Here is a 13,202-nt window from a genome sequence, read left to right as displayed (position 1 = left end):
TAAGATTCAAAGAAATTTTTTAAATGCTAATAATCAGATTACAGTTACTTTTTTATGGATTACATGATTACATATTAATCACACAATGACAGTAAATTATACATAATTTGTTGATTCTCCCTAATTCTTCTTTTTTCCTTTTTTAACTTCCTTAAATTTTTCTCTTTTTTCAAGTCAAAAACTCACTGCGGCTCTTACATTAAGGCCAGTTTGGGAAACCCTTGTGTAATGTAATGTTTCATGCATTTTATGATGTTAATATAAAAATGGAATATATATATATATATATATATATATATATATAATAGTTTGACTTAAAAAAAAAAGTCATCTAAAAGTAATCTTAAAAAGTGGTCAGAATACATTACCTTAAATTACTAACTACAGTTCTCATCATGTAATCTGTAATAAGGACTACAACTTGTAATCTGCGCAGCTCTGGTTATTATTATATTGTATTATATTATATTATGAAGTTTAAAAAGAATAATATATTTTATGTATTTTATATCATTTTTATATTTATATTATTATTTTTATGTAACAGATTTTAGTCATACGGTATCAACATCACTTTTGGTATACAAACATTATTTATTCTTTCTCTTATTTTTTTATTTTATTTTTTTATTACTGTATATTTAAGTTAATCATGTAGAACCTTAATTTTTTTCACAGTAAATTTCTGGAAACCACAGCTGCCATTTTTTTTACTGTAAGTTTTAAAGATTGTTTTTTTCCCCCCACAGTGTACATTACATTAGTCCTATACAGCACATGCTTCACAGCATTTATATTAAAAATAACTCTGGGTTGCATGCCTCATGTAATATCACACAAGTTATTGTGGTGCTTAGATCAATATAGCCCTTGACAGCTGATCTGAACGCCAGCCGTCCATCCATCTTAATGAAAGGATAAGCTTCTCCATATCTAATCCCCAATTTCTCCCCAATAATCCGCATAAAACATACTCTGAGCATACAATGATGCTATATAGAAGTACCTATGGCATATATTGTCAAATGCTAGAGTGTGTGGTCAGCTAGTTTGCAGTTTCCCAGGTGTCTCTGAAGCCCACACAGGTGCACAGCAGTGAGCCCAGAGGAGCCATGGCCTCATTTAGATGGCTGAGATCCTCATTACTGTATCCACTCTCCAAACTTACACCTGCTGTAAAACAGCGGCGCCCTCGCCTACGCTCCGGAAAGCGACACACCGGCACCTTTGAACACGCAGCGGGCTCTCAAGGGAAGTGCAACTATGATGCCATGTTGATCTGCTGTTGAAATTGCATGCAAGTTTATAAACAGATTGCAATTATAATTATTGAAGAATCATGTTGAGAAAACTGTATGGCAGCAGCGTCCGTCCTGTTGCTACACTGCTTCCTGGAGGTAGCAGAGAGAGGGGGAGGGCAAAGGGGCTGCAGGTGTGATATGGCAGCACTTACATGAGATGCTGTGTCTCTTCTAAAGCATTAATGAGAGCTGAATCTGTCTCTTGTCTCAGATCTGTCTGGATATTTCTTGACAGATGAATGTGAGCTTAATGGTTGTCAGCCAGTTTCCTGATAAATCCTGGAGTTAATAAGGACTGCACATATAGAGATATAGATATGCCATATAATGACTTCAAAATGTATGTAAATAGGGATGGGTAGTAAAACAGCAGAATTTTGTCATTCAATATAGATTTGCTACAGTGCCTTGCAAAAGTATTCATACCCCTTCTTTTTTTCACGTTTTGTTATGTACCATACTTGGCCACAAGTCACCTCCTTTCCTTTCAGTTAAGTACTGAGTTAAGGGTATGAATACTTATGCTATGTACTTATGTCAGTGTTTTATTTTTCATAAAGTTGTCACAAATCTGTTTTTGCTTGGTCATTATGGTGCATGGAGTGTAAATTGATGTGGGGAAAAAAAGTAATTTAAAGCAGTTTAACATAAGGCTGCAACATAACAAAACATGAAAACATTGAAGGGGTATGAATACTTTCGCAAGGCACCGTATATCATTTATATCAACATATGTATATTTGCACAGCTAATGGGCAGGACAAATGTACATGCGTTTATTTGTTATAAATAATCTACTGTTTCAGTTTGCACACATCAAGTTCAAATATTACAAAAAATAATAAACCATTGGTTAATTTATAATATATTTAATCCACTATATTATTCCAAAACATACTATGTAAAAAGGACTATTAAATGAATTTTTAATAAAACAAAGATACAATTTCAGCTTTCTAATACAAATTTTCATCTGTAATTCAATGCTATGTCGTTTCTTTGTAATTATTTGTGAAATGTACTAGCAGTTTTGAGTGAAAATGTGTAGTGTAGGCATTACCACAAGGTTATTTAAATCTAAATATTATTAAAATTTTTAATAAACCAAATTATACAGTGATATATACTGTACTGTTATATGATATTATGCCATCAAGATTTACGCCCAACTGCCCAATTTATAATCTGTATCGGTACAAATCAAAAGATTGATTTCGACAATAGACCGGAGGCAGGGTTAATGAAATGAAACATGGATTTTTTTGCCAGTATTGAATGTTCTTTGCTGTGCAGGGGGCAAACATAATTGCCTCTGGTGGGTGAGCATTACCGTTTCTAATGATCTCTGTTGTGAAGGCCCAGTGATCCGCACTCAATTACAGCCATTGATTATCCACCTCCGGCTTTTCACAGAGGATCGAACAGTTTGTTTAAACATGCCGCAATTTGCTACAGGTGGTTTCGTGCTTGGAGAAACCAAATATTTTCTCACATTTTGATTGCTAAAGATGACATAATTTTGTGGAGTACTAAATGTTAGACATATTTCAAACTATCTTTTCTAAAGTACAATCACAATCAACTTTGATCGTTCTAGAAAGAACTTTTGTAGTAAATGTAAATATAGCCCAGAGGCACACTGACTTAAGCCATCTCCTGTGGTGCTTACACACTTATGGAATGTATTTAAAGGAGAAGTCCACTTCCAGAACAACAATTTACAAATAATTTACTCGCCCCCTTGTCATCCACCATTTTCATGTCTTTCTTTCTTCAGTCGTAAAGAAATTATGTTTTTTGAGGAAAACATTTCAGCATTTTTCTCTATATAATGGCCCCGAACTTCCGGTTCATGACAGTTAGGTATGTCGAAAAACTCCCATCTCACGTTCTCCCTCAACTTCAAAATCGTCCTATATCGCTGTTTTACCTATTTTTGTTAAGAGTGTTTGATCTTCTTTGCATCCACTTTGCAAAGACTTTGTCAGTACTTCTGCAGCGATGTAGGATGATTTTAAAAGGATTTTTGAAGTTGAGGGAGAAAATACGGTCAGAGTTTTTCAACATACCCTAACTGTCTTGAGCCAGAGTACACAGAGTTCAGGGAGAGTAAGACAAGACGAGCGTTTGAGATTAAAAAGTATTTAAATTGTATTTTTTTAAAATGAAAATAACCGATCGTTTCGCTAGATAAGACCCTTCTTCCTCGGCTGGGATCATTTAAAGCCACATTATTTGGAAGTTCAAAATCGGGGCACCATACCAGTCCATTATATAGAGAAAAATGCTGAAATGTTTTCCTCAAAACGACTGAAGAAAGAAAGACATGAACATCTTGGATGATAAGGGGGTGAGTACATTATTTGTGAATCTTTGTTTTGGAAGTGGACTCCTTTAAGCTGGGATGGATTAAAAAGCACTTGATGAATAGTATTTAAATCCTAGGCTTTTTCATTTTCAGAAGATTTTAGTTCACAGCATGCATTAATAAGCCAAACTGAAGTTTAATTGTTAATAAATTTGAATTTGCATCTAAATTTACAGTCTACATATGGAACGGAACATTCTGAGCACCTTGAAGACTTCATTCATTTACCCAATAATGAAAGGCCTCTCATCATTTGCCCACCTTCATGGCGTTCCAAACCCTTAAAGTCCCTGTGAAATCAAATTTTTTTGTCTTTTAGTATGAATATTTTAGCCTTAAGGTTATCTATAAGCCAGTGTAATGATAAAATTCGCATTTACATGCATTGAAAACTTACAGGCTCTAACATCCCCCAATACGGATAAACGATTTTGATGACATCATCCTGCACTTCAGCTTCTCATCAAATCATCAAACTTTCTGTCCAATCAAATGCTCTCTAGAATCCAAAGTGTCCCGCCCTTACACTATAAATACATACTGAAGCTGCAGCTGAAATCGGTCACTTGTTCACAGAATTAGTATTTTCCTTACAGTGAATGACACATAGTGTATAGGGAATAGGGAATGATTCAGACAATGTAAATTTCCATAACTCCATTAAAAGTCCGGGAAACCAAAATTTAAAGATCTAAATAGGTCATAAAGGCGTCGTAAAAAGAATGTATATAAATGAAGTGTTTACGTCTTGTGATATACAACTACTTTATATGATGAACAGATATTATTATTTATAATTAAACAATGATCAACACACATACATAGAACACAACAAATATGGTAAACACAGAAGCTCAAACATGGGTGTATGATGTGCGAAAACCAATGATGTTTGTTTTTAGCATGTGACGGATCTTTAATGTCTTGATGTGTTCTATGTTTGTATATGTGAATAAAAATTTAAATAAAAGTTAAATCTATAAATCATATAAAGCAACCATATCACTTCACATTACTTAGATTAAACCACTTGATTCAAATGGATTTCACAAGGCTTTATAACCTCTGGATCTTACTGTACCTGAGAACCTAAGTACCTTATGAACTTTCAGTGGAGCAACCAAAATCTCTCAGGATCATTAAAAATATCTTAATTTGTGTTTCAAAGTCTTATAGGTGAGTAAATGATTAAATAATTTTCATTTTTGGGTGAACTAGCCCTTTAATGTTTCTCAAAAAATGAAATCACTTCAGTATCAATCATAATATTCTATTAAGTATACTGTGCAATGTAGTAATTCTGCAAGGCGGCATATATGGTGGCAATATCCTTTCAGGGTCACTCAAGACAGGTCATACAAAACAACTAAATATTTGCAGGCTACAGCATGCAGTCTGGCAGTTTCCCCATTATATGGCACACTCTCCATAAAATGCGATAATGGTGCCTCCCTGGAGGTACAGAAAACACCACCACATCAGCAACTTGCCATGTTCGAAACACAGACCGAAACCCTGACAAAGCAACCAATACCAGTTTAATAAGGCTCACTACTCAAAACATCCAAGAGGTTACAAGGGAATGTGAATGCAATTTTTTAGTATTTAACCTTGCCCATGAACTGTGAGTTTTGAGCTCAAGGAAGGAAAAACTGCAAAGCGCAATGACACAGTTTAATCTCGTCGGCCAGCACTGAGAGTGAATTCGTACCTTGTCCTTGCTTGTAAAAATGCCAGGCTAATTCAACGGATTACAAGCTCCTCTGATTTGAGGCTTTCTGGAGATTAGTCAGGACAATGGTCATATCACGGCACCTGAGTTCACCGTCAATACTTTCATGGGTTTGCTACAATTGGTTTTACCACCTGTTTTACTATAAGGAAAAATGAGGTAAGGGTTAATGACTTCCCATAAGCAAAGAAGAGCATTGCTGTACATCAGGATAACATATTTCTGTTGGCAAAGAGTAAATTTCCTTCTATAACTTATTAAAAATAATATTTCAGAACTACAAAATATTATGAGGACGTACAGGTGAGTCTCTCTAACACATTTCTACTACAGTATTAAACAGTTATCTTATTGTATAAGATAAATCTACCACCTAAGACAAGAAAAACATAGAAAGAAAATTGATTTGAGACTTTTCTAATGATACAGTCTCTTTTAACTTTGTCAGAGTTCGCTCAAAGCAACATCAACAACATACGCTGCGTGTATGAATTTTGAAAATGTAGTATTTAGACTACACACAGAGTTCGCTGGTATTTCTATTCCTTTTTATCTTACCTGGAAACAACCACAGCAAGGTGAGAAGCAAAAATGTTGGAGGTCTCCAGTCCATCAGCATCTCCATCGCCCCTCACGAAGCGCCCGCTCGCACGACACCTCATACAGCATCCAGTGACAGTCACTCTCTCGCTCTTCTTATTCTGCCCCGAGCTGTCTTCTGCCTTCCCTCTGTTGTTAAAATTAATATTTTGTCTGAGTATATCAATTCATTCAACCCCGACAGGAGAACTAGACTCCAGCTTGTAAATAAATCCCATTCCCTCCTCTTCTCTCATCCGCGCAGCGGACGGCATTTGGAGAAGGGCTCTTTGGAAAGCTCTGGTGGTTCTTTCTTCTAAATAAGATCTCTGCGGATAGTTCTGCAAGTATTCTCATTCAAAACTGAAGTTTTTGGCTGTTCTTGGACGGTTTGAAGTGCGTCTGTCACCTGAACGCGAACCTTGCAAGTGTAGATGTTCGCGGAAAGTCACGCCCCTTTCAGCCTACAGGTGTTACTAGCGCTCCTCTATCATTTCCTTTTAGTATTATCCCTTAGGAAAAGCCAGTTTATCCATAAACTAATTTAACTCAATGTAATTTTGTAATACAAATACAATAACAATATTATATGAAGTGATATATCATGCTTCTATAATATTGTTTTGCAAAAACACTGACTGAAATCTGCTATAAAAATATATTAAATATATAAACATATTGAGACTCTGAAAGATACTAAATAAATAAAAAGGCAAAACAAATGTATAGAAAACATCTGGGTATTTTTCTTTCCTATCCACTCTTTTCTTCCCACCAGGCTATTTGTAAATTTTATGAGTCTGGCATCCGGTCTCATCTGCATCCAGTTATTTTTAGCTGTACAAAACAGCTCGTTTTGCCTCTTGATATTGCAAATTGGTGTGTCGTACCATGTTATTATTATGCATTATCTTAATTACGAACACATTGTAGTGCAAACAGCTGACTAAATACATTGCATTCACCTCCTTATGTATAATTCTGTATAAATGTTCTTGTTTTTGTTGTTTTGATGTGTGTGTGCTATCAGGGAAATAAGAAAAAAAAAATCACATCCCTCATAGCACACATACATAATGGAGACATCTATTTGACGTCTGCATTTACATCTGGAAGACATATTTTAGAGTGTTTGCTCATCTGCAATACGTCTATAGGACGTTTCCTATCAGATATCAAATAGACATCTATTAGATGTCTTCAAGAAGTTTATGATTTAGAATGTATGTAAAACTGACATCTTACAGATGTCTGTCAGATGTTTGTACACAACAGATGTTTTCCAGATTAAGTGATCTTTAGCAGACATCTTGCAGACGTATGTGTGCTATCTGGGTAGGATGTTTACTCTCAGATGTCAAATAGACGTCTATTAGATGTCTTTAAGATGTTTATGATTTAGAATGTAGGTAAAACTGACATCTTACAGACGTCTGTCAGATGTTTGTATACAGCAGGCGCTTTTCAGATTAAGTGATCTTTATCAGACATCTTGCAGATATATTTGTACTATCTGGATAGGATGTTTTCTATCAGATGTCAAATAGACGTCTATTAGATGTCTTTAAGATGTTTATGATTTAGAACGTAGGTAAAACTGACATCTTACAGACGTCTGTCAGATGTTTGTACACAGCAGGCGCTTTTCAGATTAAGTGATCTTTATCAGACATCTTGCAGATGTACGTGTGCTATCTGGGTAGGATGTTTCCTATCAGATGTCAAATGGACATCTATTAGATGTCTTTAAAATGATTTAGAATGTATGTAAAACTGACATCTTACAGACATCTAGCAGATGTTTGTACACAGTAGATGCTTTCCAGATCAAGTGATCTTTAACAGACATCTTGCAGATGTATGTGTGTTATCTGGCCTACAAAATCAACAGGAATACGCACACACATAACACTCATCCCAATAACAAGCCAACAACGAACCTATTAATAACTATATTAAAGACAATGGGTAATGAGTCTAAACCAGAAAAAAAAAAAAAAACAATGCATTGATTCATCCGCTTGTTGATAACAATTTGAGTAACAAAAAACATTCTGAGTGCACTATATAAAAGCTGTATCATCTATTGTGTTCCTGAAAGCTTATTTTTAGAATAGTAAGTCAGTAAATCAGGTAAATCTTTGATTTTCTTTTTAATGGCTTTGACCTGTAAGAGCCATTTTCAGGGTAAGTTTCTATCAGACTGAATTGAAGCAACCAATTACTGTCTCATGTATGCACTGTGACATGAGTTGGTCTGTGATATTAGGCTAATCAGTAGGCTACAGGAGAAAGCATATACAGACCCCGAGCAAAACTCATTCTCACCCTCTCCGATTGGATGGTTGCCATAGAAACACATCAGAAGTTCATGCATTAGGGCTGCTCAATTATTGGGGACTGGTGAGCTCAGGTCTTTGATTGTCTTGTCTGAGCTTAACGCGTAACTTGAACTACAGGTACAACGTGTTTGGCACAAAGACTGTGATTAAGAGAAAATGGTCAACTAGAAGTCTTGGTGGTAAGTCAAGCCAGAGCTGTACCCTTCAGTTATTCAGTTCTAAAATGCAGCCCGCTCTACAAATGAGTTGCATTTCCTGACAGCGATTTTCAAACAGTGACATAAGAATATTTTAAATGAAATGCATTCATAAAATCTATTTATTTATTCAACTGACTACTACCAGGATGGACAAAATTCTATTAAAATTATATTTTTGAAGACCTTAGGCAGTATCAACAGTCAACATTCACGCCACTAATATATATTTAAATATGATATTATATGCATAGAAATATTGCCATATAAATAGAGATTTAAAAGTAGACACCGAAACAAATTTGGGGTGTCTGTGGGTGTCATTACTAAAAAAAGACAATACTGAGTGGCAGCAAGTTGCAGCTGCTGTCAGCCCTGCTACTTCAGTGAGAGGAGCAAAAATGATCAGATCTTACGGTTGTTGATTGATAAAGCAGTGACAATATATAAAAATTTTTTACAGGCTGTCAATGTTGTGTATGCAACACAGAGGGAGACAACACAGCCTGCATATAATGTGTGTGCCAAACAAAAATTGACAGACAAATATTCCACTATGACTTACCTTTTTCTTCATATTCAATATTATATTATCTATTTGGATTTCCATGGTATTGAACACTGTGTTGGGAAGGCCATGCTTTAAGAAATAGGTCACAAAATATGAAACTTTGCAGAAAAGAATGAGTGTGTTACTTCGGAACAGATTTGGAGAAATTTAGATGCAATGGATCCTCTGCAGTGAATGGGTGCCGTCAGAATGAGAGTCCAAACAGATGATAAAAACATCAAAACAATCCACAAGTAATCCACACAACTCCAATCCATCAATTAGGTCTAGTGTTTTTATCAGCTGTTTGGATTCTCATTCTGACGGCACCCATTCACTGCAAGGGATCCAGTGGTGAGCAATTAATGTAATACTGCATTTCTCCAAATCTGTTCTGGTAAACAAACTCATCTCAGATGTATGACAACATGCTTTAGGATCCATGTTCGACATAATATACTGTTTTAAATTACATACTGTAATTGTGCGCAGCAATGTTTGTCTTTTTTCTTGTCTAGAGTTGATCATAGCCATTTCAGAAATAATTTGGTCAAAGCCATTTGTGCATCACAGGTTACAAATGGATTGGAAGTGCTTTCTGATAACAAAAGCAAATTCACTAAGAGTCTAAATTATATATTCAATATGTAATTATATATAGGCCTCTATAGCAAGGTTACAAAAACCCCCTGTTGTTCAGGTTTTTAGGCATGAGGTTAGTAATTTACTGAAATTTTTCACTGAATTATATTTGTATACTGATTTGCCAACTGTTATTAAACCAATTGCCTCTCGTTTTCATTTAATAGGCATTTTATTTATAGTTTTCTATAAAAGACAAGAACTTACATGAATATATATATATATAAATGGAAATAAATAGCTTTTAATCAAACACGAAGAATGAAGTAATATATGTTCAATATACTGTAGCTTCATTTCAACCTACATTTCTAAACAGATAGCCTAATATATGTCTTGTCTGCCACCTAGTGGTCATGAAGGACTGTCATACTACACAACCAAATTACATTAATTTAAAATATTTTCATTTTAATTTTTCCAAAAAGGAACGTCTCATAAGATATGGTCAAATTTGCGCAACTGGAAAAGCATACGGTGTAAAACACTCTGTATGTATAATATAAATGGTTTTAAATCCGTTTAAAATCTAAGCCAAACATACACAGCTTTACTGACCTTTAACCAACTCCATAACATAGAACAATCTGCTGATATAAATCTGTGGTATTAGACAATGATTTATCCAAACATTTCACTCAGGGAGGTTTTGACCCAGTACAACTCATGTACACATAGACATATGGGGAAGGAGAACCTGGAATAGCAACTGACGCTGGGAAATGCATCTTGGACACTGGGAGACTCCAGACAACAGCCCTCCACATTAAACAATCACCTTGTGACTGTAATAATAAATAATAATAATTCATTACATTTATATTGCACTTTTATAGGCACTCAAAGCACTTAACATTGTGGGGGGATCTCCTCATCCACCATCAGTGTGCAGCATCCACCTGGATGATGTGACGGCAGCCATAGTGCACCAGAACACCCACCACACACCAGTTTATAGGTGGAGAGGAGACAGAGTGATGAAGCCAATCAGTAGATATGGGGATTGTTAGGAGGCCATGATGGAGGCCAATGGGCAAATCTGACCAGGATGCCAAGGTCACACCTCTACTCTTTTTCAAAAGACATCCTGGGGTTTTTAATGACCACAGAGAGTCAGGACCTCGGTTTAACTTCTCATCCAAAGGACGGTGCTTGTTGACAGTATAGTGTCACCCACACAGACCACAAGTCGAGCACCCCCTGCTGGCCTCACTAGCACCTTTTCCAGCAGCAACTTTGTTTTCTTAGGAAGTCTCCCATCCAGGTATTGTCCAGGGTCAAGTGTCAAGTAAACACTTAGCATTACATGTGTGTTTGTGGTACATCAATAATAATAATAATTATATATATATATATATAATATTAACCAGCAAAGCCATTAGGCCTACAAATTCTTTCTTGGTTTCTAAGATTCTATTGTTTCATGTTATGTTGGATGTTCTTGTTCAGCCTGTTGCTTTCTCACTCTTAGAGTTAAAAAAAATCGTCCTCAAGATGTTTTTCAATTCGGACCTAAGAGTTTCTGCAATCTCGTGGCTGCCGTTTCATCTGAGTCACTGCAGGTGGTGTTAGCACACCTGGGTTGAAAGCTATTGCGGTGTAGACGCATTACCGCCATAGGTTTAGTATTTTAGGGTGTGGTATGTTGTACTCACACTAAAATAATTTAAAATTATGCAGAAGCCTCCAAAGTTACATACTTGGTTCATGCTCTGAAGTCGCCTGCATCATGAGACCTTGCCCAGCAGGCACACAACGTCATAAGACGCTGATATTTGGTTAAATTTCAGTTGCGACATCAGCTGACCAAAATTCAATGTAAATTCAACGTTTAATGTCAACGTTAAATTGATGTCCAATACCAATGTCAGCTGACGTTGATATTTTGTTGTTTTTAGGTTGTGTAACCAAAATCCAACATTAAGTCAGCGTCAAATTGACGTCAAATACTGACGTCAAAACGATTTTCATTCTCAACCAAAATGCAACGTCTGTCCGACATCATGTCCAACGTCTACCTGACGTTATATAGACGTCCAGTGCCTGCTGGGTGATCGCCGTTGGCCTGCACTGGTGGTTCTAGGTACAAAATTAAACGGTTCTGTTACTTCTTATTTATAAATAAACATATGTAATTAGCCTTTTTCACGGTGCGCGTTCGGAACCCGGAGGCATCGAATAGTTGTGTAAAATAACTTCCGCTGTATCCTGTATGAATGGTAGTGCCCATAGCACGGGATGGTTGTGATTTATTAGTGAACAATTCATCATAGATGTTTCATCAAAACACATTAAACACCGTTTCCAATCATTAATCGGGTATGACGAAATGAGGAAAAATGTTGTCCTGATATTCCGATGCACATTTCTTGACTTAAATAGTAATATCAATATAATATCAATACTTCAGAGACAGACTAGCTTACTATTTAAAAAAATGCAAGAATAGCATACAAACAACACATCACACTAAAGAGCAATAAAATTTGACGTTCAGCAGGTGTTTATTATGATAACAATATTGCATTGCGCAATAATAAAAACAATAACTAATAACTAGATGAGTAAAGTTTGAGAACAAACTTTAAGTTGGCTTGAGAAAGCCTAGCCTGAAAGTTTGAGGCAGTTGTAAAAGTATGAAAGCAGCTAGTATGATTTAACACATTGCTTACACGATTTAACATGTTGTTAACATGTTTTAGCATGATTAGCTTGTTGCTTGTAATTTTATAGGCTGATTACAATGTTGTTAGCATAATTAGCAAATTACTAGAATGTTGTTAGCCCGATTAGCATGTTACTAGCATGTTTCTAACATGGCTAACATGTTACTAGCTTGTTGTTAACATGTTTCTAGCATGATTAGCATATTACTAGCATGTTGTTAACATGACTGGCATGTTGCTATCATGATTAGCATATTACTAGCATGTTACTAGCTTGTTGTTAACATGTTTCTAGCATGATTAGCATATTACTAGCATGTTGTTAACATGATTGGCATGTTGCTATCATGATTACCATGTTACTAGCATGTTTCTAACATGGCTAACATGATACTAGCTTGTTGTTAACATGTTTCTAGCATGATTAGCATATTACTAGCATGTTGTTAACATGATTGGCATGTTGCTATCATGATTAGCATATTACTAGCATGTTGCTAGCATGATTAACAAGTTATGCTGCGTTCACGTCATATCGTAATTACCGTAATTTCGAGATGACAACATGTGATCTTCTACTCGGAGCTGTTCACGTCCTCAGACTCGGAATTATGCTTTTTTATGGCAACGCTATCAATGCCTAAACAGAGCCTACGTTGGTCAGGTGCTACAGTGGTCATGTGGTTTTAATTCGTAGCTATCAGAAGACTCCCAGTAAACAAATTGTAAATACGAGTTCTACAAGGACATGAACGCTTTTTACAAGTTGGAATCTCGTAATTACGGGAATTCCGATATGGCGTGAACGTACCTTTACTAGCATGT

At 35.8% G+C, this 13,202-nt stretch overlaps 1 protein-coding gene across 1 annotated transcript in view; it reads right to left on the bottom strand.

Annotated features, from left to right (window-relative positions):
- Positions 1 to 6,395, bottom strand: part of esamb (endothelial cell adhesion molecule b) — a 54,575-nt gene extending 48,180 nt beyond the window's left edge. The window contains exon 1 of the mRNA XM_051129477.1: positions 5,960 to 6,395. Coding sequence (XP_050985434.1) covers positions 5,960 to 6,026 — 67 coding nt within the window. The 5' untranslated portion in view covers positions 6,027 to 6,395. The remainder of the gene's footprint in view (positions 1 to 5,959) is intronic.
- Positions 6,396 to 13,202: the final 6,807 nt, after the last annotated feature.

Source organism: Labeo rohita, chromosome 15 (genome assembly GCF_022985175.1).
Source record: "Labeo rohita strain BAU-BD-2019 chromosome 15, IGBB_LRoh.1.0, whole genome shotgun sequence".
In the NCBI taxonomy this organism is placed as follows: Eukaryota; Metazoa; Chordata; class Actinopteri; order Cypriniformes; family Cyprinidae; genus Labeo; species Labeo rohita.
This window is presented reverse-complemented; position numbering and strand designations above follow the sequence as displayed.